Source organism: Rhinatrema bivittatum, chromosome 10, assembly GCF_901001135.1.
Source record: "Rhinatrema bivittatum chromosome 10, aRhiBiv1.1, whole genome shotgun sequence".
NCBI lineage: Eukaryota > Metazoa > Chordata > Amphibia > Gymnophiona > Rhinatrematidae > Rhinatrema > Rhinatrema bivittatum.
The window spans coordinates 41,052,491-41,080,039 of record NC_042624.1 but is presented as its reverse complement, the minus strand read 5'-3'; the positions used below and the strand labels follow the sequence as shown (position 1 = coordinate 41,080,039).

The following is a 27,549-nucleotide window of genomic DNA, read 5'->3' as shown; positions in this document are numbered from 1 at the left end:
ATTATAAATCTTTACATTTTTTGTAATATGAAGCTACAAATGACCTGTTTTTAGGCTAAATATCTATTATGTTGAAACCCCTCTTTGACTGAATCTCTATATTGAAAGAAGCAGGAAATAAATCCAAATAATAAATAAATGAATACAATGACAGCAATAATTCCATGGGTATGTACATATTTTTATATAAGTATTTATTGAACATTATACTGCAAAAAAAAAAAAAAAAAAAGGAAAATTGAAGTAACCAAAATAATGGATGAGGAGATAGTATAAAGAAAAATATGTCAACCATAGCATTAATGGCAGGAGCATAGATAGCGAAAAGCACAAAGGTAAATGACAGGAGAAAAGAAATAAAAAAGGAAGGATGGTCCAGGAGGAGCCAACGCTACAATAATGTCTTTCTGTGGTGCATTAGAACAAAAAAAACTGCTGCAGGAACTTCAGATCGGGGTATCAGCACATATATGGAGAGGAAAGTCCAGATCAAGCTCCGTGCACATAGTTGTCTCAAAGTACCTGGGAGAAAACCATTCTGAAATATTAATTAGAAAAAAAATCCCCTTCAAAACAACTACCTGCTTATATATTTAGCACTGTTTTTTGCTTTCTTCAGATCATTCCTCATAATATGCAGCACATCACCCAATGTGACATCGCTTTCCGGAGTTATCAGTTCTCTCCTGTTTTCTGATGGTTGTCTGAGTAGGCTGCCAGGATAGTAGTTGCATTTCTCAGTGAAATTATTCTTCTACAATCACACAGAAAAAAATATCATTTTTTCAAAGTAAGAACTTATTTGTCATTTACAGTTTTTGTCTTTTTCAAAATTAGCAGAGACAACTGGAAAAACAATTTTTTTCTGTCAATAAGCAAGCTGAATTGGCCATTACATATGGGTGATGTCATCCAGAGTTATTAAATGAACTCTTCTCTCCAAGCTGTTAGAGTTTTGAGCTCTACTGGAATATGTGGGAATTCCTACATGGGTGTTTCCTCGTAACCCTCTGAGCGCAAGCATGAATATTTATTTATTTATTTATTTTGGGTTTTTATATACCGACATTCTCGATATAAAATATCGAATCTGTTACAGTTTTGGCTGCAGTGCAACCGCCTCACCACAAGGGGTCCCTCTAGTGCTGGCTCTCCTGACAGGCCCAGGCCATCTCCCCTGTCCACTCTATGTTCTGGGTTGGCCCTTATAACCCTGACTGACAGTTCCCTCGGTGCTTCGGCATCGAGCTCACCTGGGCTCCCTGCTCTAGCCTTGCGTGGCCTTCGGGCCTTTCCTTGCCTTGCGCGGCCTTCGGGCCTTTCCTTGCCCTGCGCGGCCTTCGGGTGCTTTCCTTGCCTTGCGCGGCCTTCGGGCCTTCTTCCTCGCTTTTCTTACCTGGCCTACGGGCCTTCTGACCTGCCTGCTCTGCTTACGGTGTGTGGCCTACGGGCCTTCTGTGTATGTGTGGCCTACGGGCCTTCTGACCTGCCTGCTCTGCTTACGGTGTGTGGCCTACGGGCCTTCTGTGTGTGTGTGTGTGGCCTACGGGCCTTCTGACCTGCCTTGCCCTGACTACGGTGTGTGGCCTACGGGCCTTCCGTGTGTATGGGTGGCCTACGGGCCTTCTGACCTGCCTGCTCTGCTTTCGGTGTGTGGCCTACGGGCCTTCTGTGTGTGTGTGGCCTACGGGCCTTCTCTGCCTTGCCTTGCTTACTGTGTGTGGCCTACGGGCCTTCTGTGTGTGTGTGGCCTACGGGCCTTCTGACCTGCCTTGCCCTGACCCAGCCTGAACCCAGACACTGCTACTTGCCGCCTGCCCTGACCCAGCCTAGACCCAGACACTGCTACTTGCCGCCTGCCCTGACCCAGCCAGAACCCAGACACTGCTACTTGCCGCCTGCCCTGACCCAGCCTGAACCCAGACACTGCTACTTGCTGCCTGCCCTGACCCAGCCTGGAACCAGACACTGTTTCTAGCTTCCTGTCTCTCTCCACCTGGAGCCACCCTGCTGGGTGGTGTTCATGACTTCTGACCGGAGCCCAAGCGTAACAGAATCAGGTCGGTTTCCATAGAACAAAACTGTCGCTGGTAAGGCGTTACATTAAACATTAAACATTAAGTATTGAACATTAAACAAGGGTAAGGTGTTACATTAAACATTAAACAGAGTTTAGAACAAAAGAATGTATATCGGTAAATATTAAATATAAAATAGATGGCAATAATTCATCAAATAACATGAGTAAATGATAAGACTAACTACAAATAATTGGTACGTAAGGTTGGAATGTACTGGTAGGGGTATACAGGTGACTGTTGTCACTGTTGGTGGGCAAAAACATGGAAAGAGCAAAAACTAGTGAGCTAATGTATCAAGAAAGGGTCTTTCATAGCAAGTGGACTGTCCAGATAGGGCGAGTTCGGGTCCTGAGGGTATATGGGCTAGGGATGTGAATCGTTTTTCAATGATTAAAATTATCGTCCGATAATTTTAATATCGTCTTAATTCGTTATAGAACACAATACAATAGAAATTCTAACGATTTATCGTTAAAAATCGTTAAATCGTGTTAGTGCGCACTAACGGGAGATAGTGCGCACTAACTCCAGTTAGTGCACACTAACAGAAAATGATACAAATTGATACTTTCCAGGTCAGTAAAGGTCAGTTAGGAATGAATATGTATTCCTATTGGCTGGCTGCCCTCTTATCTATTGATGTTACCAAGGTTCCCACTAAGGTGATGGTTGGGGGGATGGGAAATGGAAATGGAAACTCAGGAACACTAAAAGAAAATGATACAAATTATTGACACTTTCCAGGTCAGTTAGGAATGAATATGTATTCCTATTGGCTGGCTGCCCTCTTATCTATTGATGTTACCAAGGTTCCAACTGACGTGATGGTTGGGGGGATGGGAAATGGAAACTGTTGGTAGTTGACAAAAAAAGTAATGTGATCAGTCAATATGACTAGAACTTGTGCCCTATTCCTGATACCAGGGGTGTTATGATCTTCCTGCACACAGTGCCCTAACCCTGACAACAGGGGTGTTGTGATCTTCCTGCACACAGTGCCCTATCCCTATTAATACCAGGAGTGTTGTGATCTTGCTGCACACAGTGCCCAAACCCTGATACCAGGGGTGTTGTGATCTTCCTGCACACAGTGCCCTAACTCTGATACCAGGGGTGTTGTGATCTTCCTGCATGCAGTGCCCTATCCCGCCTGCATTACTAGTGAGAGGCTGGCTTCACAGACAGGTGGGAGCTTCCTGACCCTCACTCCTCCCCTCCCCCATGTCCCAGCCAGTGAATGGTGTGTGGGTGAGGGGGGGGGGGAGGATGGTGAGAATGAAACAGCTCCTTCCCTGCATTACTAGTGAGAGGCTGGCTTCACAGACAGGGGGGAGCTGCCTGACCCTCACTCCTCCCCTCCCCCATGTCCCAGCCAGTGAATGATGTGTGGGTGAGGGGGGGGAGGATGGTGAAGGCTGAGACAGCTCCCTCCCTGCATTACTAGTGAGAGGCTGGCGTCACAGACAGGGGGGAGCTGCCTGACCCACACTCCTGACTTCCCCCATGTCCCAGCCAGTGAATGGTGTGTGGGTGAGAGGGGGGGGGAGGATGGTGAAGTCTGAGACAGCTCCCTCCCTGCATTACTAGTGAGAGGCTGGCTTCACAGACAGGGGGGAGCTTCCTGACCCTCACTCCTCCCCTCCCCCATGTCCCAGCCAGTGAATGGTGTGTGGGTGAGGGGGGGTGGAGGATGGAGAGGATGAAACAGCTCCTTCCCTGCATTACTAGTGACAGGCTGGCTTCACAGACAGGGGGGAGCTGCCTGACCCTCACTCCTCCCCTCCCCCATGTCCCAGCCAGTGAATGGTGTGTGGGTGAGGGGGGGGGAGGATGGTGAAGGCTGAGACAGCTCCCTCCCTGCATTACTAGTGAGAGGCTGGCTTCACAGACAGGGGGGAGCTGCCTGACCCTCACTCCTCTGGGGTGTTGTGATCTTCCTGCACACAGTGCCCAATCCCTGATACCAGGGGTGTTGTGATCTTCCTGCACACAGGGCCCTAACCCTGATACCAGGGGTGTTGTGATCTTCCTGCATGCAGTGCCCTATCCCGCCTGCATTACTAGTGAGAGGCTGGCTTCACAGACAGGAGGGAGTTGCCTGACCCTCACTCCTCCCTTTCCCCATGTCCCAGCAAGTGAATGGTGTGTGGGTGAGAGGGTGGGAGGATGGTGAAGGCTGAGACAGCTCCCTCCCTGCATTACTAGTGAGAGGCTGGCTTCACAGACAGGGGGGAGCTGCCTGACCCTCACTCCTCTGGGGTGTTGTGATCTTCCTGCACACAGTGCCCAATCCCTGATACCAGGGGTGTTGTGATCTTCCTGCACACAGTGCCCTAACCATGATACCAGGGGTGTTGTGATCTTCCTGCATGCAGTGCCCTATCCCGCCTGCATTACGAGTGAGAGGCTGGCTTCACAGACAGGAGGGAGTTGCCTGACCCTCACTCCTCCCTTTCCCCATGTCCCAGCAAGTGAATGGTGTGTGGGTGAGGGGGTGGGAGGATGGTGAAGGCTGAGACAGCTCCCTCTCTGCATTACTAGTGAGAGGCTGGCTTCACAGACAGGGGGGAGCTGCCGGACCCTCACTCCTGACTTCCCCCATGTCCCAGCCAGTGAATGGTGTGTGGGTGAGGGGGGGGGGGAGGATGGTGAAGTCTGAGACAGCTCCCTCCCTGCATTACTAGTGAGAGGCTGGCTTCACAGACAGGGGGGAGCTTCCTGACCCTCACTCCTCCCCTCCCCCATGTCCCAGCCAGTGAATGGTGTGTGGGTGAGGGGGGGGGGAGGATGGTGAGGATGAAACAGCTCCTTCCCTGCATTACTAGTGAGAGGCTGGCTTCACAGACAGGGGGGAGCTGCCTGACCCTCACTCCTCCCCTCCCCCATGTCCCAGCCATTGAATGGTGTGTGGGTGAGGGGGGGGGAGGATGGTGAAGGCTGAGACAGCTCCCTCCCTGCATTACTTGTGAGAGGCTGGCTTCACAGACAGGGGGGAGCTTCCTGACCCTCACTCCTCCCCTCCCCCATGTCCCAGCCAGTGAATGGTGTGTGGGTGAGGGGGGGGGGGGGAGGATGGTGAGGATGAAACAGCTCCTTCCCTGCATTACTAGTGAGAGGCTGGCTTCACAGACAGGGGGGAGCTGCCTGACCCTCACGCCTCCCCTCCCCCATGTCCCAGCCATTGAATGGAGTGTGGGTGGGGGGGGGGGGAGGATGGTGAAGGCTGACAGCTCCTTCCCTGCATTACTAGTGAGGGGCTGGCTTCACAGACAGGGGGGAGCTGCCTGACCCTCACTCCTCCCCTGCCCCATGTCCCAGCCAGTGAATGATGTGTGGGTGAGGGGGGGGGGGAGGATGGTGAAGGCTGAGACAGCTCCCTCCCTGCATTACTAGTGAGAGGCTGGCATCACAGACAGGGGGGAGCTGCTTGACCCTCACTCCTGACTTCCCCCATGTCCCAGCCAGTGAATGGTGTGTGGGTGAGGGGGGGAGGATGGTGAAGTCTGAGACAGCTCCCTCCCTGCATTACTAGTGAGAGGCTGGCTTCACAGACAGGGGGGAGCTTCCTGACCCTCACTCCTCCCCTCCCCCATGTCCCAGCCAGTGAATGGTGTGTGGGTGAGGGGGGGGGGAGGATGGTGAGGATGAAACAGCTCCTTCCCTGCATTACTAGTGACAGGCTGGCTTCACAGACAGGGGGGAGCTGCCTGACCCTCACTCCTCCCCTCCCCCATGTCCCAGCCAGTGAATGGTTTGTGGGTGAGGGGGGGGGGGGGGGGAGGATGGTGAAGGCTGAGACAGCTCCCTCCCTGCATTACTAGTGAGAGGCTGGCTTCACAGACAGGGGGGAGCTGCCTGACCCTCACTCCTCTGGGGTGTTGTGATCTTCCTGCACACAGTGCCCAATCCCTGATACCAGGGGTGTTGTGATCTTCCTGCACACAGTGCCATAACCCTGATACCAGGGGTGTTGTGATCTTCCTGCATGCAGTGCCCTATCCCGCCTGCATTACTAGTGAGAGGCTGGCTTCACAAACAGGAGGGAGTTGCCTGACCCTCACTCCTCCCCTCCCCCATGTCCCAGCCAGTGAATGGTGTGTGGGTGAGGGGGGGGGGCGGAGGATGGTGAGGATGAAACAGCTCCTTCCCTGCATTACTAGTGAGAGGCTGGCTTCACAGACAGGGGGGAGCTGCCTGACCCTCACTTCTCCCCTCCCCCATGTCCCAGCCAGTGAATTGTGTGAGGGTGAGGGGGGGGGGGGAGGATGGTGAGGATGAAACAGCTCCTTCCCTGCATTACTAGTGAGAGGCTGGCTTCACAGACAGGGGGGAGCTGCCTGATCCTCACTCCTCCCCTCCCCCATGTCCCAGCCATTGAATGGTGTGTGGGTGAGGGGGGGGAGGATGGTGAAGGCTGAGACAGCTCCCTCCCTGCATTACTAGTGAGAGGCTGGCTTCACAGACAGGGGGGAGCTTCCTGACCCTCACTCCTCCCCTCCCCCATGTCCCAGCCAGTGAATGGTGTGTGGGTGAGGGGGGGGGGGAGGATGGTGAGGATGAAACAGCTCCTTCCCTGCATTACTAGTGAGAGGCTGGCTTCACAGACAGGGGAGAGCTGCCTGACCCTCACTCCTCCCCTCCCCCATGTCCCAGCCATTGAATGGTGTGTGGGTGAGGGGGGGAAGGATGGTGAAGGCTGACAGCTCCTTCCCTGCATTACTAGTGAGAGGCTGGCTTCACAGACAGGGGGGAGCTGCCTGACCCTCACTCCTGACTTCCCCCATGTCCCAGCCAGTGAATGGTGTGTGGGTGAGGGGGGGGGAGGATGGTGAAGTCTGAGACAGCTCCCTCCCTGCATTACTAGTGAGAGGCTGGCTTCACAGACAGGGGGGAGCTGCCTGACCCTCTCTCCTCTGGGGTGTTGTGATCTTCCTGCACACAGTGCCCAATCCCTGATACCAGGGGTGTTGTGATCTTCCTGCACACAGTGCCCTAACCCTGATACCAGGGGTGTTGTGATCTTCCTGCATGCAGTGCCCTATCCCGCCTGCATTACTAGTGAGAGGCTGGCTTCACAGACAGGGGGGAGCTGCCTGACCCTCACTCCTCTGGGGTTTTGTGATCTTCCTGCACACAGTGCCCTATCCCTGATACCAGACGTGTTGTGATCTTTCTGCACGCAGTGCTCTATCCCTAATACCAGGGGTGTTGTGATCTTCCTGCACACAGTGCCCTATTCCTGATACCAGGAGTGTTGTGATCTTCCTGCATGCAGTGCCGTATCCCTGATACTGGGATGTGTGCAAGAAGATCACAACACTCCTGGTATTAGGGATAGGGCACTGTATGCAGGAAGATCACAACACCCCTGGTAACCGGGATAGGGCACTGCATGCAGGAAGATCACAACACCCCCGGTATCAGGGATATGGCACTGAGTGCAGGAAGATCACAACACTCCCGGTATCAGGGATATGGCACTGCATGCAGGAAGATCACAACACCCCCGGTATCAGGAATAGGGCACTGTGTGCAGGAAGATCACAACACCCCGGAGGAGTGAGGGTCATGCAGCTCCCCCCTGTCTGTGAAGCCAGCCTCTCACTAGTAATGCAGGGAGGGAGCTGTCTCAGCCTTCACCATCCTCCCCCCCCCCCCTCACCCACACACCATTCACTTGCTGGGACTTGGGGGAAGGGAGGAGTGAGGGTCAGGCAGCTCCCCCCTGTCTGTGAAGCCAGCCTCTCACTAGTAATGCAGGGAGGGAGCTGTCTCCGCCTTCACCATCCTCCCCCCCCACTCACCCACACACCATTCACTGGCTGGGACATGGGGGAGGGGAGGAGTTAGGGTCGGGCAGCACCCCCCTGTCTGTGAAGCCAGCCTCTCACTAGTAATGCAGGGAAGGAGCTGTTTCAGCCTCACCATCCTCCCCCCCTCACCCACACACCATTCACTGGCTGGGACAAGGGGGAGGGGAGGAGTGAGGGTCAGGAAGCTCCCCTCTGTTTGTGAAGCCAACCTCTCACTAGTAATGCAGGCGGGATAGGGCACTGCATGCAGGAAGATCACAACGCCCCTGGTATCAGGGTTAGGGCACTGTGTGCAGGAAGATCACAACACTCCTGGTATTAATAGGGATAGGGCACTGTGTGCAGGAAGATCACAACACTCCTGGCATTAGGGATAGGGCACTGCATGCAGGAATATCACAACACTCCTGGTATTAATAGGGATAGGGCACTGTGTGCAGGAAGATCACAACACCCCTGGTTTCAGGGTTAGGGCACTGTGTGCAGGAAGATCACAACACTCCTGGTATTAATAGGGATAGGGCACTGTGTGCAGGAAGATCACAACACTCCTGGTATTAATAGGGATAGGGCACTGTGTGCAGGAAGATCACAACACCCCTGGTGTCAGGGTTAGGGCACTGTGTGCAGGAAGATCACAACACTCCTGGTATTAATAGGGATAGGGCACTGTGTGCAGGAAGATCACAACACCCCTGGTGTCAGGTTTAGGGCACTGTGTGCAGGAAGATCACAACACTCCTGGTATTAATAGGGATAGGGCACTGTGTGCAGGAAGATCACAACACCCCTGGTGTCAGTGTTAGGGCACTGTGTGCAGGAAGATCACAACACCCCTGGTATCAGGGTTAGGGCACAAGTTCTAGTCACATTGACTGATCACATTACTTTTTTTGTCAAGCTACCAACTGTTTCCATTTCCCATCCCCCATATATTGTCAGTGGGAACCTTGGTAACATGAATAAATAAGAGGGCAGCCAATAGGAATACATATTCATTCCTAAACTGACCTTAACTGACCTGAAAAGTGTCAAATTGTATCATTTTCTGTTAGTGCGCACTAACAATGGTTAGTGCGCACTAATCGGAAAAAACAATTTTTAACGATTTTTTAACTAAAAAATCGTGCCAAACACGATATTCTTCTCCTGCCAGACGATTTCAATTGTTAAGACGATAGGGGACACGATTCACATCCCTAATATGGGCGGTCGTGGGCTTTATATTGAGCTATTTTGCTCTTTGACCGGTGTCAGAGTGTTCCTGCAATTCCGGAAAGGCTTGCCGGAAGAGTCACGTTTTTAGATTTTTCTTGAAAGTTAGATGGCAGGTTTCTAAAAGATTTGTTCTCAGGGTCCTGCCTCCTCAACATGTTGGACCAGAAAATGAAGGGATGGTGAATGGATTAAAAAACTGAATCTATGGCAAGGTAATGTCCCTCACTGACAGCCATGAGCTCTACTATCAATGCCTCGAGCTGCAGCATGACCAGAAAAATTGTTATGCCCATGGACAGAGGTCCCCATGCTCCCAGGGGCGGATTTTAAGAGCCCTGCTTGCCTAAATCCGCCCAAAACCGGGTGGATTTAGGCAAGCAGGATCCTGCGCGCCGGTGAGCCTATTTTACATAGGCTTACCGGCGCGCGCAGACCCCGGGACTCGCGTAAGTCCCGAGGTTGTCCGAGGGGGGTGTGTCGGGGGGCAGGCCTGGTCGTCGCGGCGTTTAGGGGGCGTGCCGGGAGCGTTTCGGGGGCGGGCCCGGGGGCATGGCCGCTCCCTCCGGACCCGCCCCCAGGTCGCGTCCCTGCGCGCTAGCGGCCAGCTGGCGCGCGGGGATTTACGCCTCCCTCTGGGAGGCGTAAATCCCCCGACAAAGGTAAGGGGGGGGCTTTGACAGGGCCGGGTGGGTGGGTTAGGTAGGGGAAGGGAGGGAAAGGTGAGGGGAGGGCAAAAGGAAGTTCCCTCCGAGGCCGCTCCGATTTCGGAGCGGCCTCGGAGGGAACGGGGGTAGGCTGCGCGGCTCGGCGCGCGCCGGCTATACAGAATTCATAGCCTTGCGCGCGCTGATCCAGGATTTTAGCGGATACACGCGGCTCCGCGCGTATCTACTAAAATCCAGCGTACTTTTGCTGGCGCCTGATGCGCCAGCAAAAGTACGCCTATTCACGTTTTTTGAAAATCTACCCCCCCAGTGTTCAAGCTAGGGTGAGAGAGCATTGTAGAAATATCATCTTTATGAGACTTTCCACACTCCAAATGACTTCAAATCTTCACCAAGGTGTACTGTGCTGTTCGTACATCTCACTCTGTATGTAAAACTGGCCCCTAAACCCTAAACACCACCAACACCTCACCTCGAGCTAGTATTCACTGGCCCTCCTATAGTCATATAGGAGGCCTCCCTAGAAGCTCTCCCTCTCACCCAGAAATGGCCAAAATGCAATTTGCCAAATTTATCGCAAATTGCATAACAGCCATTTTGGGCATATCACACAGCTTAATGCCAGGGAAAAAGTGTAGTTATTTCCAGTGTTAAAACCATGTGATAGCATGTGTTATGTTATTGCACGGTGCGATATTGCCCTAATTTTCATTAATCTTGCCCAAACCCCTCCCTAATCCCACCTCATCCAAAAATTTGCATTCGTGCCATGCGATAGTAGGATTATCTCATGCATTCTGACATTAACTCATGCGTTAATGCATTATCATGTGTTATCGCCATAACGCATTTTGATGAATGACCCTTTTATTTAGCCAGCTAACTGTAGCCGGCTAACTTTAGGACAGCTCTTTGATTTGACCAGACTTAGCCAGCTAAGTCATCCGGCTAACTCTGAATATCAGAGTTAACCGGTTTACTTAGCTGGTTAACTCAACTCCTCTTAGTTACACCCCTAGACCACCTCTAACTTATCTGGCTGAATTCTAGCCGGCTAACTTATTAGCCGGCTAGAATTTAGCTGAATAAATGCTGTATAATGCCAGGTAAGCCATTTAGATGGAAACTAGTACTTTATCCATTTAATTAGCTTTTGAATATGGACCTCAAAAGTTTTTATATCACATATCATAAGTAACTTATAGAAGGCAGAGTGGGTGACAGATTTGATCAGGGAGTTAAATGTCAGACCAGAGTCAATCATTACTCCAAGACTTATCACTTTAGAAAGGGCCTGAATAATTGTGAAATCAATTACCACAGAAAGCTATGAGGACATAGGAGATCCTCTCTGCAGTACAACTATATCTGTTTTGGCTTGGTTCAAAGTCACCTTGTTGCTTTATTTTTTTTTTCTGTTTACATGTTTTTATTATTAATAAAATCAACTTACAACAAAAATTCTTCACATTGGACCTAGGAAGTACACCAAAATCATGCATTTCGCACACATGCAATCATAATAGTTAAACAAAATATTTAAAAAGCATGTACATAACAGAAAAAGGGAAGCCAAGCCGTCCTAAATCCTATATTGATAAATTAGAAAAAAGAAGAAAGAAGAAGAAGAACAGAAGAATGAAAAGAAAGAAGGGAGAAGAAAAGGAAAGTGAGGGGATAGAGAAATATAAAAAGACAATGAAGGGGATCTAGGTGTCCCGAGAGGAAGGGCATAGTGTCAGTTTACATGGTGCATTTTGGTAAAGATAATACATTGTCATCTAACAGCTTCCACACTTGAGCCCAAGTTGCTAGTCTATTACATTTAATAGCCATAGTTTTTTCGTATTTACTATAGAGACAAACTGAATTCCACCATAGATGATACGAGAGCAGGTCATTAAGTTTCCAGTTAGACATGATGTTGTGTAATGCTACCATGAATAGGAAGTCAAGCAACTTCTGTTGGGGTGAGGAGAGATCCAGAGTAGGATTTGCACCCTTGAAAAAACCATAGCATAAGTGAGAGGTTGGGTAATGAAAAAAATGGATGATATGGTTTGCCAAATTTGCATCCAAAAATTATGGATGAAGGGGCAGGAAAATATCATATGTTGCAAGGTGGCCTTGGGAGTGAGACAGGTCCAACAACTATGTGACATGAGAAGGCCTGCCCTATGTAATTTCCATGGATTCCATTTAGCTCTATGCATAATAAAAAAGGAGAATTGAGTCAAACTGGATGATAATGAAATGCGCATAGATGTGGACCATAAATGCCTCCATATTTGATTGTTTATGGGAGCATTAATGTCTGCAGTCCAAGCAGAATCTAAACGATTCAGTTTGGGAAGAATAGAGAACTTAATTATAATTTTATAGATTCTAGAGGCTAAGTGTCCCTTTGTTCCGTGCTCTTGGTAAAAGCTAAGAAGAAAAGGACACTTATTCTTCCAGTGAGCTAACATTAAATTGGAATAAAGAATACTCCTCAATTGTAACCAATAATAAAATTGGTTGTCCTGTAGGTCAAACTTCCTTTGGAGTGCAGAAAAGGACAGCAACTGAGAACTGTCAATTACTGAGGAAAGAAACCAAATGCCCTTTGCGTACCAAATAGGCCAATTAAGAGTGTGACTCCCAGATTTCAGTAACGGGTTATGCCATAAAGGCATCATGTTAGAATTATTCCAGGTACATTCACCTTCAGGGCAGAAGGAGTTAAAAATTACATATACTTTGTGCAGGGAGCGTAATATAGGATTGGATGCATGTTGATGGAGTAATTTCATATCAGGAAAGCAGGAAGTTGGGTATGGGGCAAGAAGGCTACTTTCTATACTTAGCCATCTGGGTTGTTCCCAGGGTTCTCGCTCAGTAGCAAAATGATGGTACGCCTGTTGTAGTATAAAGGCTTGGTGGTATGCATAGAAATCAGGAAAGTTAACACCCCCCTCAATTTTTGACACCTTCAATTTAGATAAGGCAATACGAGGAACCTTATTGCACCATAGGAATTTGGAAAGCATTCTATCAATATGTTTGTAAAAGTCTGTAGTAAAAATTATAGGTAACATGGAAAGAATATATGTAATCAGGTGCAATAACCATTTTTTGGTTTCTAGTCTGCCCCACCATGTTAAATGTAAAGGAGACCACTGAATCGCCAATTCATGTATGGTAAGTAAGATGTGGGACTCTGCATTACTAAGAGTAACTTGTGGATCAGAAAAAAATTTGATCCCTAAGTATTTGAGACCTTGGGGAACCTTTTGAATCGGGGACTGAGAGAGATCTACCAGGGAACCCAAATAATTTAGGGGAAGAAGTTTGGTTTTATTCCAATTTATTTTGTATCCAGATATGGAAGAATAAGATGCTATCAGATCCAGCAAATGAGGAAGAGATAGGTCCGGATTAAGAAGGAATAACAAAACATCATCTGCATATGCAGAAAGTTTAAACATATTAGAGCCAATTGGCACTCCTTCCATACCTGTCTAATTGCAATAAGTAGTGGTTCCAAAGCCAAGTTAAATAATAAGGGAGAAAGAGGGCAGCCCTGGTGGGTGCCTCTATGCAGTGAAAAAGAAGGTGATCTTTGGTTGCTTATATAAAGGAAGGCTGTAGGGGAGTGATATAATAATTGTATCCAGGAAATAAATGTGGGACCAAAACCAAATCTACGCAAGGTGGAGAAAAGAAAAGGCCATTCAACATGGTCGAAGGCCTTTTCTGCATCTGGAGCTACTGCTACTGCAGGAGAGGAGAGTGATAAGGTGGAATCATGTATATGAAGAAAGAGGCGGGTATTATTAGCAATTAACCGATTTTTTATAAATCCAGATTGATCAGGGTGGATTAGAGAAGACATGATTGAGGACAACCTAGTGGACAATATTTTAGTGAAAATCCATGTTCAGGAGAGAGATTGGATGACAATTAGCAATATGAGACTCATCTCTGCCTGGCTTTGGAAGTACCACCACACATATGCTTCCGAAAAAGAAGAAAAAAGATTTGGTTGTAGAGGAGCTGCCAAGTAGTAGGCATGTAAATGCGGAAGTAGTTCCTTCTGAAAAGCTCGATAGAAGTCTGTAGTAAATCCATCTGGTGCAGGCACCTTGCCCGTAGATAGAGTGGTGATGGCTGTGGTGATTTCCATAGCTGATATAGGCTCATCCAAGCGTGCTATTTGTTCCGGTGTTAGTGAAGGGTGAGAGATGGTAGAAAAGAAATTTTGTACAGCGGCATCAGTTAAATTTAGTTAAGATTGATAGAGGTTATTATAGAAGTCTCAAAAAGCTTGCAAGATATCCACATCAGTGGACAGAGGATGATTGGATGGAGAGAAAACTTTTACAACTCTCTTTTTATCAGTTCTTATTTTCAGATAAGATGCCAATAAATGACCACATTTATTATTTCCAGCGTAATATAGAGCATGCAAATGAGACATATGTAATAGCACCGATGCAGTTAGCATTTGGTTATAAAGATACTTTGTCTTTAATAGAGCATCTAAAGAGACTTTGGTGGAGGTTTGATTATGGACCGATTCAAGTGTAGTACTTCTCTCTGAAGGGTTTCCAAGGTGTTTCTTTGTTGTTTCCGCAAATATGATGAGTAGCTGATGATGTCTCCTCGAATTGTAGCTTTAAACACCGCCCACAATGTGGATTCTGAGATATCCGGGTCAGCATTGAGCTGAAAATAGAAGATAGATGCCTGATGTCTATGAATTCCTTTATTGAAGCGGAGACACAAAATTTGCCCGACTCAGGCCGAGTTTCGCCGTTTAACAACGGCTGCCTCAGGGGCTTATATTCTTTCTAATTCACAATTGGGATAACTGTTTATGAAAGGTCACATAGAGAACTATGCGATCAACAGCATTATCTGGTCTCATGAGCGCGTTCTCGGTGAATTCTCCGCTTGAAAAGTCAAACAGTTATCCCAATTGTGAATTAGAAAGAATATAAGCCCCTGAGGCAGCCGTTGTTAAACGGCGAAACTCGGCCTGAGTCGGGCAAATTTTGTGTCTCCGCTTCAATAAAGGAATTCATAGACATCAGGCATCTATCTTCTTTGTTCATCCTGACGGCTTTCATAGATCGCCTTCCTTCGTGCTTTTTGGGTCCTTGAGCTGAAAATAGTCCATGATTTTTGTGCGAAGCGTGTCAACAAAAGCAGGTTCCGAAATCAAAGAAGAGTTGAATCGACACATCCGATCAACAGAGACTGGATTCTGCAATGTACATGAGATGAGAACCGCTGCATGTTCAGAAATCAAAATAGGAGCGATAGAGGCTGAGATAATCCAAGATATTAGCTGTGAAGAAGTTAACAAATAGTCAATCCTGGAATGCGAGGAGTGAGGAAAGGAATAAAATGTATAATCTTTAGTGGTAGGATGTAGTAGGCACCAAGGATTAGAGAGACCCAATGAAGACATAAAATGTTTAATTGCTGTAGAAAATTTGGAGTAGGTGGGGCGAGCTATAGATTTATTGTTGAGAAAAGGATCCAAAGGCTGATTAAAGTCTCCACCAATAATGGTCTGCTGAGAGTCTACTTCGAGCAATTGGGCGAACGTTTTATGGAAAAAGGAAGGGTCATCAACCATGGGAGCGTAGAGGTTGAGGATAGTAAATTGCTCCTTATAAATAGAAACCTGAATGGAATTCCATCTCCCATCTGGGTCTGCTGCCTGTCGCAATACATTGGCGTCTAAATTTTTATGCAGAAGAATGGTGGTAACTCTCTTCTTGCGAACAGCAGAGCTAAAAAATACCTGGCCTACCCATTGCTGTTTGAGCTTAAGCGATTCCGCTGCTGTGAGGTGTGTTTCTTGGAGCAGAGCAACATCAGCATGTAAAGATTGTAAATATGTAAGAATCTTCTTTCTTTTTATGGGGTGTGAGAAGCCATTCACATTCAGTGAAACCACTGTAATAGATGAGATCTTAGTTGCCATTTGGAGGAAAAAGTTCATATAATGAGATATAAACAACACTATGACCCACAATGAGACATACATGATGAAGACACCTAGCAATGAAAAGGAGAAGAGCAGAGAGAACAGATAAGAGGTTAGGAAAGAAAGAAAGAAAGAGCAGTAGAGACTGGTAAACAGACTGGCTACAAAAGTGAAACTGAGTAGACATCGAGTGTGCTAGTGAACTAATACTCAAAAAAACAAACAAATAAAGAGCCTCAAGGTGGACCATTGGCCCCTCGAAACCGCAACTCCATATATATAAGAAAGGCTGAAACAACTAGGAAAATAACAGGAACAGAATTATAGTAAATAATCCTAACAATGTTGCAGGATAAATCCAAAAGTTAGAGAGGCAGATGTGCGCATCAATCCGCTATAATGGTCACTCGAGGTTTACAGGCAGCAAGTATCATCCAGAAAAACTAACAAAAAGAAAAAAAAACCTGAATATCAAGGCTGAAGAAAAAGAGAGCCTTATCCCGTCACTGCGGGAAACATGGTTAACTGTACAACATATGTTGACAAAGTAGAGACCAGAATGAATTTTGCTCCTTCAGGTGACCATTGATTGCGCTGTTTCAAAAGATTGTAGGAAATCGTCCAGATCTTGTGGGCTATGAAACAGTTTGGTTATGGCAAGTGATCCACATCTGAGCTGGATAAGGTAACCCATATTTAGCTCCCAGCACTTGCATAAGAGGTCTCAGGGCCAGAAAGGCCTTCCGTTTGTCCACCATTGTTTTAGCTAGATCCGGAACAAACAATATGGTGTGCCCTTGAAATTGTATGGGAGCTTGTGTTCTAGCAGCATTAAAAATAGCCAAAACATGAGGATAGCGTAACACTTTAAATATAATTGGCCTGGGGTATTTCAAGTGTGGGAGAGGTTTTGATGGGATCCTATGCGCTCTCTCCAATTCAAAAGGATTAGCTAGATCCAAACGCAGGCATTCAGGAATCAGACGAGCCAAAAATTGCAGCATATCAGATCCCTTGGAACCTTCCAGGATCCCCAGAATTCATATATTGTTGCGTCGATTGCAATTCGAGAGATCTTCTAGTGTTTGTTGCATTTTTTCTAAAATCTTTCGTGAGGCAGGGAATCGACACGGTAGTGAGCAATAATGACGATACCTGAGTTTTAACGTCATCAATTCGGGTTTCAAATACTTCCATTTTCGTCATCATAGACTGTAAGTCACTCCGTTTAGCCGTCGTCACCTCAATATTTACTTGGATTAAGTCTTTCAATTGTTTAAACTCAGTGAGCACTAAATCAGCCAACACCATTACCTTCGTAGGCGAGGCCTTGTCCGGCGATGGAGGATCTGCTTTTGCTCGTTTAGAGCCGGAGGCAGCTGCGAAGTGTCGGTTCAGTGTGCTGCGGCAGTGTTGCGGTCCCGACCTCTTCCCTTCTGTTAGGGCTCAGGCCCGCCTACCTCCGCTTCAGTGATCACCGCATTCCGCCCGCTCCGGACCCGGGGGCTTCTCTCACTCCACGTGGCGGCCGCCATTACAGGCCTGCTTCCCTTCGGTCTCGCACGCGCGTGAAGACGCCCGTCTTCAGCGTCCAGCTCCCGGAAGCTCGGCCCCGCCCACGCTGCTGACGTCACGCCCAAATCCCGATATAACTGGCGTTCAGACTCTCTCTCATCGCCTTGCAACGAGGTTCACAACTTCTTAGTTGCTCCCAGTTGCGTTCCTGATTATCTCCACGTTGCCTGCTTCCGACTCCGGTTTGCTTCTGACTCCGGTTTGCTTCTGACTCCGCTTCAGCTCGCTGCCTGCCTCTGACTCCGGTTTGCTTCTGACTCCGCTTCAGCCTGCAGCCTGCCTTCGACTCCGGGTTGCTTCTGACCCCGCTTCACCCACTGCCTGCTTCTGACTCCGGTTGTTACAGACTCCGCAGCCGCCCGCTGTCCTGCCTTCAGCCGGCCCTTGGCCCTGCGCAGCTGGTTCCCTGCCTTCCGGGTACCTTGGACTTCCTATTCATTCTGCTTGCTCTGGTCCCGGTCTACGCCCCACTACAGCCTCAGGACATTCTGTACACAGCTCCCAGTCCCGAGGACCCGGGACCCTACGGGCTCCTCCCAGGGGGTCCCCTGTTCCTGGGTGAACCCTTCCAGCTTGTGGCTCTGCCTCCCGGCCTACCCTGTCTCCCTAGGTAGGCCGGCCCAAGGGTCCACTATCTTCTCCAGCAGCATTAAACTGCAACAGTTTGCAAGGCCATGGACTCGGCGGAGGCCCCAGGCCTGCAGGCCATCCCGGGAATGGCACAACGCCTCCAGCAGCAACAGCACTGTATCGACACGCTTGCTGCTACCGTGGAACAGCTGGTCTCCCGTCTGGAGGCCACTCCGCCGGACCCGCCTCCAGCCCCTCCTCTGGCTCCAGTACCCAGTTCAGCATCAGTGACTCAGCTACCCACACCGACCCGGTATGCCGGGGATATCAAGACATGCCATGGCTTTTTGAATCAATGCTATGTGCGCTTTGCCCTTCTGCCTGCGCAGTTTCCCTCAGACGCAGTTAAAGTGGCATATATATATTCTCGCTACTGGATGGTAAGGCACGACTGGGCTTCTCCCATATGGGAGCGTCAGGACCCCTTGTTACAGAATCTGCAGGAATTCGTTCTCAACTTTCGCCTCGCTTTTGATGATCCTGCACGTCAGACCACCGCGGCCTCGGAGCTCTTGCACTTCAGGCAAGGGACACGCTCGGTGGCCGATCTTTCGCACACTGGCCATGGAAGTTGGCTGGCGGGATGATTGCTTTAGGGGGATCTTCCTGGAGGGGCATGCCAGCCGCATCAAGGATGAGTTAGCAGGCCGAGACCTCCCGGAGGACTTAAATGACTTAAATGACATCGCCGGCAGGGTGGATCGCCGCCTTCAGCAGCGGGATAAGGAGACCCGTTCCTACCGTAAAACACCACCACTGTCGTCTGCTGCCACCAGAACCCCGGCACCTAAGGGTCTTCCTGCCTCTGCCAACAGTGGAGAACCCATGCAGTTGGGCAGATCTCCACTAACTCCCAAAGAAAGGAGGAGGCGCCACTCGCAGGGCCTCTGTCTTTACTGCGGAGGCAAGGGGCACTTCCTCGCCAATTGCCCGGAATGTCCGGGAAACGACCGTGCCTAGGTTATACCGAGGAGCTACACCTAGGCTCTACAGGATCAGCTCCTCTATGCACTTTGCCAGTGACTCTTAAATACCCCGGTGGGGAACTCCAGATCCGGGCTTTCATTGACTCTGGTGCCGAGGGGAATTTCATTGTGGCTGATCTGGTGAACCAGCTGTCTCTTCCCACGCAACGAAAGGTTCCTCCGCTGTGTATTTCCTTCATCTGGGGCACACTGCTCCCTGGAACCATCACCTGCTCCACAGCCCCTTTGACTCTCCAGACAGGCTTGTTCCATTCGGAAGAAATTTCCCTGCTAGTCTTGGAACGAGCTGTGCACCCTCTGGTCCTTTGGACTACCGTGGTTACGACAGCATTCACCCGTTATTCAATGGGGTACCTTTCAACTAACCCAATGGAGTCCCTTTTGTTTTGAGCATTGCTTACATCTTCCATGCCCACTGAAAACCTTGCATCTCTGCTTGTCCCTCCTGCTGCCCGAGCCATATCGGGAGTTCGCCGACGTCTTCTCCAAGGAGATGGCTGAAATTCTTCCACAACACCGGCCTTTTGATTGCCCGATTGACTTGATACCGGGCACCACGCCTCCCCGTGGCTGGGTGTATCCTTTACCTTTGCCAGAGACTGCTGCCATGTCTCAGTACGTGACTGAGAACCTTGCTAAAGGCTTTATTCGCCCCTCTCGTTCTCCCGCCGGAGCTGGCTTCTTCTTTGTAGCCAAGAAGGACGGCTCCCTCCGTCCATGTATAGACTATCGTGGCTTGAATGCCATCACCAAGCGGGACCGTTATCCGCTTCCCCTGATTCCCGAGCTTTTGGATCGCCTTCAGGGAGCACGCATCTTTACCAAGCTAGACCTCTGAGGGGCCTATAACCTCGTCCGTATTCGCCCCGGGGATGAGTGGAAGACGGCCTTTAATACCAGGGACGGGCATTACGAGTACCTAGTAATGCCCTTTGGACTCTGCAATGCCCCGGCCGTCTTCCAGAATCTCATGAACGAGGTCCTACGCGACATGCTCCACTCTCATGTGATTGTCTATCTTGATGACGTGCTTATCTTCTCCAAAGATCTGGATACTCACCGCCACCACGTCATACAAGTTCTGCAGGCCCTCCGAGACAATCATCTCTATGCCAAGCTTGAAAAATGTGTTTTTGAAGCTGAGGCCCTGCCCTTCCTGGGGTATATCATTTCTTCCACAGGCTTCCGGATGGACCCCGAAAAAGTATCAGCCATAACTAGATGGCCTCAACCCCGGGGTCTCAAGGCCCTCCAGAGATTCTTGGGCTTCGCTAACTTTTATAGACATTTTATTCCACAGTACTCGCATCGGGTCGCTCCCCTTACTGCCCTGACCCGCAAGGGAGCTGACGCCAAGAACTGGCCTGACGCTGCGGTCGCAGCCTTCACCGACTTGAAAGAGGCATTTCTCACGGACTCCTGCCTCCGTCATCCAGATCCGGCAAAACCTTTCATCGTCGAGGTCGATGCCTCCAGCATAGCCGTCGGGGCGGTCCTCAGTCAACACTCCGATTCCGGACAACTATTGCCATGCTCCTCCTTCTCCAGGAAGTTCTCTCCCACCGAGACAAATTTTTCCATCGGCGACAAAGAGCTGTTGGCAATCAAGCTCGCGTTTGAAGAATGGAGACAATGGCTCGAGGGGGCAAGACACACGACCACCGTATATACGGACCACAAAAACTTAGAGTTTTTGTCCCAGGCCCAACGGTTAAACCCTCGCCAAGCCCGCTGGGCCATGTTCTTTAGCCGCTTTGACTTTATCCTACAATACCGGCCGGCGGCCAAGAATCTCCGAGCTGATGCCCTCTCACGGACCTCCCTATCCGAGGAAGACCAAGAACCTCCACAGTACATTCTAGACCCAAGTAAGGTTTGCCTGTCCGCTCTGACAGTCCTCTCCCAAGATAGAACCGTGGTTCCCCGACGAGATCGTCTAAAGACATTAAGCTGGGCTCATGACTCCCTCACTGGAGGGCAAGCAGGGCGAGAGAGCTCCTTAATCGTTTTTACTGGTGGCCCAACATTTGACAGGATGTTCGCGTCTATGTAAGTTCTTGCCCCACCTGTGCTCGTCAAAAGCCCAGACCCGGACCCCCGTGCGGTCTTCTACAGCCTCTGCCAGTTCCCACAGAGCCCTGGACCCATCTCGCTACAGAATTTATGGTGGACTTGCCTCCTTCTCACGGTCAGATGGTTATCTGGGTCACCGTCGACCGTTTCTCCAAGATGGTGCACCTTGTTCCATTGACTAAGTTACCCTCTGCACCTGAACTAGCACTCCTCTTCGCCCAGCATATATTCCGGCTGCACGGCCTCCCGCAAGACATAGTTTCCACAGTTTGTCGCACGTTACTGGAGGGCTCTCTGTAAATGCTTCAAAGTGCAGCTCAGCTTTTCTACGGCTTTCCACCCGCAGAGTAATGGGCAGTTCGAAAGGATGAATCAGTCTCTGAAGACCTACCTGCGAGCCTTCACCAATGAGAAGCAAGACAACTGGTCTGAACTGCTTCCCTGGGCCGAGTTTGCCTATAACAATCAAGCTCATGCTGCCACCGGGCTCTCACCTTTCCAGCTAGTTTACGGGAAACAGCTGAGACCTCCGCTTCCCATCGCTACACCCAGTGCCTCTCCAGCCGCCCAGTTAATGGCTCAACAGCTACAGACCTTGTGGCAGAAAATCCAGAACAAACTGACCCGCTCAGCCTCTTCCGCCAAACAGACGGCTGATCGCCACCGATGACCGGCTCCCACCTATCAGCCAGGAGACCGGGTTTGGCTCAGCACCAAAAACATTCGTCTCCGCCTCCCCTCACGGAGATTTGCACCCAGGTTCTGTGGGCCATTCCGGATTGCCGAGAGAGTGGGCTCGGTCTCATATCGGCTGAGGTTGCCGTCCTCTCTTCGAGTCCACAATGTTTTCCACGTATCCCTGCTAAAGCCCGTAGTTCTCTCCTGCTACCACCGAAGACCTCCGGATCCATCGCCTACTACCATCGATGATGATCCTACTTACCAGGTGCGCGAGGTCCTGGATTTTCGATTCCACAACCGAAGGTGGGAATATCTTCTCGCATGGGAAGGTTGCGGCGATGAGGACAACACCTGGGAGCCCAGCCGTAACATCCTGGACAAATCCCTATTGCAACAGTTCCACCGTGACCACCCGGAGAAACCCGGTCCTCTCAAGAGGGGCCGTAAAGGGGGGGGGGTACTGTTGTGGTCCCGACCGCTTCCCTTCTGTTAGGGCTCAGGCCCACCTACCTCCGCTTAAGTGATCACCGCATTCCGCCCGCTCCAGACCCCGGGGGCTTCTCTCACTCCACGTGGCGGCCGCCATTACGGGCCTGCTTCCCTTCGGTCTCGCGCGCGAACACGACAGTCTTCAGCGTCCAGCTCCCGGAAGCTCGGCCCCGCTGGCGCTGCTGACGTCACGCCCAAGACCCGATATAACCGGCGTTCAGACTCTCTCTCATCGCCTTGCAACGAGGTTCACAACTTCTTAGTTGCTCCCAGTTGCGTTCCTGTTGATCTCCAAGTTGCCTGCTTCTGACTCCAGTTTGCTTCTGACTCCGCTTCAGCTCGCTGCCTGCCTCTGACTCCGGTTTGCTTCCGACTCCGCTTCAGCTCGCTGCCTGCCTCTGACTCCGGTTTGCTTCCGACTCCACTTCAGCCTGCAGCCAGCCTCTGACTCCGGTCTGCTTCCGACTCCGCTTCAGCCTGCAGCCAGCCTCTGACTCCGGTCTGCTTCCGACTCCGCTTCAGCCTGCAGCCAGCCTCCGACTCCGGTTTGCTTCTGACTCTGCTTCAGCCTGCAGCCTGCCTTTGACTCCGGTTTGCTTCTGACTCCGCTTCAGCCTGCAGCCTGCCTTCGACTCTGGTTTGCTTCTGACCCGCTTCAGCCTGCAGCCTGCTTCAGACTCCGGTTTGCTTCTGACCCCGCTTCACCCACTGCCTGCTTCTGACTCCGGTTGTTACAGACTCCGCAGCCGCCCGCTGTCCTGCCTTCAGCCGGCCCTCGGCCCTGCGCAGCCGGTTCCCTGCCTTCCGGGTACCTTGGACTTCCTATTCATTCTGCTTGCTCTGGTCCCGGTCTATGCCCCACTAGAGCCTCAGGACATTCTGTACACAGCTCCCAGTCCCGAGGACCCGGTACCCTACGGGCTCCTCCCGGGGGGTCCCTGGTTCCTGGGTGAACCCTTCCAGCTTGTGGCTCCGCCTCCCGGCCTACCCTGTCTCCTTAGGTAGGCCGGCCCAAGGGTCCACTATCTTCTCCAGAAGCATTAAACTGCAACAGGCAGTCAAAAAAGCAAACAGAATGTTGGGAATTATTAGAAAGGGAATGGTGAATAAAACGGAAAATGTCATAATGCCTCTGTATCGCTCCATGGTGAGACCGCACCTTGAATACTGTGTACAGTACTGGTTGCTGCATCTCAAAAAAGATATCATTGCGATGGAGAAGGTACAGAGAAGGGCTACCAAAATGATAAGGGGAATGGAACAGCTCCCCTATGAGGAAAGACGAAAGAGGTTAGGACTTTTCAGCTTGGAGAAGAGACGACTGAGGGGGGATGTGATAGAAGTGTTTAAAATCATGAGAGGTCTAGAATGGGTAGATGTGAATCGGTTATTTACTCTTTCTGATAATAGAAAGACTAGGGGGCACTCCATGAAGTTAGCATGGGGCACATTTAAAACTAATCGGAGAAAGTTCTTTTTTACCCAACGCACAATTAAACTCTGGAATTTGTTGCCAGAGGATGTGGTTAGTGCAGTTAGTATAGCTGTGTTTAAAAAAGGATTGGATAAGTTCTTGGAGGAGAAGTCCATTACCTGCTATTAAGTTCACTTAGAGAATACCATTAGCAATGGTAACATGGAATAGATTAGTTTTTGGGTACTTGCCAGGTTCTTATTGCCTGGATTGGCCACTGTTGGAAACAGGATGCTGGGCTTGATGGACCCTTGGTCTGACCCAGTATGGCATGTTCTTATGTTCAATCTTCCCTGATTTATTGGTTGCCATCAAAAAGATTATAGATGCAATTAGAAATCAAAAAATGTTCCGTAATCCAGCCAATTTCCCCTGTTAAGGAGCGAGGTCTCCTGGAGCTGCGGGCTTAAGCGGCCATCTTGGTCACTGCTCAGGAGCGCCCCCAGCCATTGCTTTATTCATGATACATTGCATCCAGAAACTAAAGCTTCTTCTACAGCCTATGGAAGGTGGTAGTTATTATCCCCAACCACTTTTTGATGTGGAAGAGGGCATCCATCACCTTCTTTGGTCTGTGTATGAGTCTTTTGACTCTATTTCATGTACCGCCTCAGCCTCAGTCGGGGTTCAATGTATGGTGTGGCTGAGAGCGAGCAACAAATTGAAGATGTCCACAAGAAGTTGGCAGACATCCCTTGCTTAGGTAACAACCTGTTTGGTGGAAAGCTCATATTAAATATCAGAATGTAGCAGCAAAATCTCTCTCAATGGCTCCCAAGCAGCCTTCTACTTCGAAATGCACCTTCTCATATAAGCAACCATACTACCACAGACAGCCCTACTGGTTTTTTTAACTGTACAATCTGAACCTCTTATGACCCTGTGTCAACAGCCACTTGTGGCCAGCCCTTCTCAGTGGGAACTCTGTCATCCAAAATCCAGGCAACAGGCCAAACCCAAAACTTTGTTTTTGATCACTTCAAGCACTCCTTACCTCTCTGTTCCAGTAGGGGGAAGAATTCAAACCTTCTTAGAAATATGGCATTGCATAATCAAGGACCTCTGGGTCCTCAAGATTGTGTAGTCTGGATACCATTTGCATTTCTCCTGGCTACTATCCCTTTCATATTGTGTGATTCTCAATCCAGATCTGTCTCACTTGTTGTAGCTTCATCTAGAAGACCAATAACTTTGTCAATAAGCCACTCCCTGTGTTCCAACATAGGCAGGGCCTGTACATCCATTATTTCCTTATCTCCATGAAATCAGAAGGATTGAGACCCTTGAACAAATATCTATTCTAAGAAAAATTCAAAATGAATTCCCTTAGCATTTATTTTATTTTATTTATTTAAGTTTTTTATATACCAACATTCAAGACGGTGGTCCCATCATGCTGGTTCACAAGAAACAGGGGTGAAACTTTACCATTTAACAAAAGTTAAACTTTACCATTTAACAAAAGCATGATCCTTGCTTACATAAAGAAGGACAAATGGATGTGTGCTCTGGACCTAAGGATGCATATGCTCACATACCCATTCATTCTTCCTATTGGCGCTACCTTCATTTTAAGTTGGATTCTTCCCACTACCAATACAAGGTACTCCTCATTTGAATTATTGGCAGCTCTGAGAGGCTTCATAAAATGCTTTCAAGTGGTGGCAGCACATTAACACTGTCAAGGAATACAAGTTTTTCTGTACCTGGATGTCTGGCTAATCATAAAAAGTTAATGGGAGGAAGTACTCAATCCTCTGCACAAGATGATTTGTCTTTTACAAAGCTTGGGCTTTCTAGTCAATTTTGAGAAATCAAATCTTGTCCTCATTCTGAGACTCAATTTCATCAAAGCTTGGATAGACTCACTATAAGAGAGAGAATTCCTGCCTACAGAATGATTTAACTTCATGAGACTACTCACTCATGAACTACAGTGCTCTCCATGCTCAACAGCCATAATACTTCTAATGCTCTTAGGACATATGGCAGCAGCTATCCATGTGGTCCTGCTGACTCACCTCCATATCTATTCCTTTAATAAGAGCTATGTTTTCAATGAGATCAGCTAACTCAAATATTGCAGCTTTGGTATGGGTCACAGAAGATATGAAGCAAGAGTTGTTGCAGTGGTGGTTACCCATCCTCTCCCATTCGGCAGGAAGGAAATTCCCTTTGAACATAGAAACATAGAAACATAGAAATGACGGCAGAAGAAGACCAAATGGCCCATCCAGTCTGCCCAGCAAGCTTCACACATTTTTTCTCTCATACTTATCTGTTTCTCTTAGCACTTGGTTCTATTTCCCTACCACCCCCACCTTTAATGTAGAGAGCAGTGATGGAGCTGCATCCAAGTGAAATATCTAGCTTGATTAGTTAGGGGTAGTAGCCGCCGCAATAAGCAAGCTACACCCATGCTTATTGTTTTACCCAGACTATGTTGTACAGCCCTTATCGGTTGTTTTTCTTCTCCCCTGCCAATAAGCAAGCTACACCCATGCTTATTTGTTTTACCCAGACTATGTTATACAGCCCTTATTGGTTGGTTTTCTTCTCCCCTGCCGTTGAAGCAGGGAGCTATGCTGGATATGCGTGAAGTATCAGTTTTCTATTTTTCTCCCCTGCCGTTGAAGCAGAGAGCTATGCTGGATATGCGTGAAGTATCAGTCTTCTCCCATGCTGTTGAAGCAGAGAGCCATGCTGGATATGCATCGAAAGTGAAGTATCAGGCACATTTGGTTTGGGGTAGTAACCGCCGTAACAAGCCAGCTACTCCCCGCTTTGTGAGTGCGAACCCTCTTTTCTTCTCCCCTGCCGTTGAAGCAGAGAACTATGCTGTATATGCATTGAAAGTGAAGTATCAGGCTTATTTGATTTGGGGTAGTAACCCCCGTAACAAGCCAGCTACTCCCCTCTTTGTGAGTGTGAATCCTTTTTTCCACATTTCCTCTTCCTGCTGAAGCTTAGAGCGATGTTGGAGTCACAGTAAGCATGTGTATGTTTATTTAATAAGGGTATTGTCTCCAGGCAGTAGCCATCATTCTGGCGAGTCACCCACTCTTCATTGGCGGCCTCTTGACTTTATGGATCCACAGTGTTTATCCCACGCCCCTTTGAAGTCCTTCACAGTTCTGGTCTTCACCACATCCTCCGGAAGGGCATTCCAGGCATCCACCACCCTCTCCGTGAAGAAATACTTCCTGACATTGGTTCTGAATCTTCCTCCCTGGAGCTTCAAATCGTGACCCCTGGTTCTGCTGATTTTTTTCCTACGGAAAAGGTTTGTCGTTGTCTTTGGATCATTAACACCTTTCAAGTATCTGAAAGTCTGTATCATATCACCTCTGCTCCTCCTTTCCTCCAGGGTGTACATATTTAGATTCTTCAATCTCTCCTCGTACGTCATCCGATGAAGATCCTCCACCTTCCTGGTCGCCCTTCTCTGTACCACCTCCATCTTGTCTTTGTCTTTTTGAAGATACGGTCTCCAGAACTGAACACAGTACTCCAGGTGAGGCCTCACCAAGGACCTGTACAAGGGAATAATCACTTCCCTTTTCTTACTCAATATTCCTCTCTCTATGCAGCCCAGCATTCTTCTGGCTTTAGCTATCGCCTTGTCGCATTGTTTCGCCGACTTCAGATCATTAGACACTATCACCCCAAGGTCCCTCTCCTGCTCTGTGCACATCAGTCTTTCCCCCCCCATCGAATACAGTTCATTCGGATTTCCACTCCCCATATGCATGACTTTGCACTTCTTGGCATTGAATCTCAGCTGCCATATCTTCGACCACTCTTCCAGTTTCCTTAGATCTCGTCTCATTCTCTCCACTCCTTCCGGCGTGTCCACTCTGTTGCAGATCTTAGTGTCATCCGCA

General features: G+C 49.1%; 1 protein-coding gene across 3 annotated transcripts in view; it reads right to left on the bottom strand.

Annotated features, from left to right (window-relative positions):
- Window positions 1-220: 220 nt before the first annotated feature.
- The window catches only part of LOC115100359, a 181,193-nt gene continuing 153,864 nt past the window's right edge, over window positions 221-27,549 (bottom strand). For all 3 annotated transcript variants that reach the window (XM_029618776.1, XM_029618777.1, XM_029618778.1), the window contains one exon: window positions 221-754. In XM_029618776.1, the coding sequence (XP_029474636.1) occupies window positions 578-754 (177 nt within the window). In that variant the 3' untranslated portion in view covers window positions 221-577. The remainder of the gene's footprint in view (window positions 755-27,549) is intronic.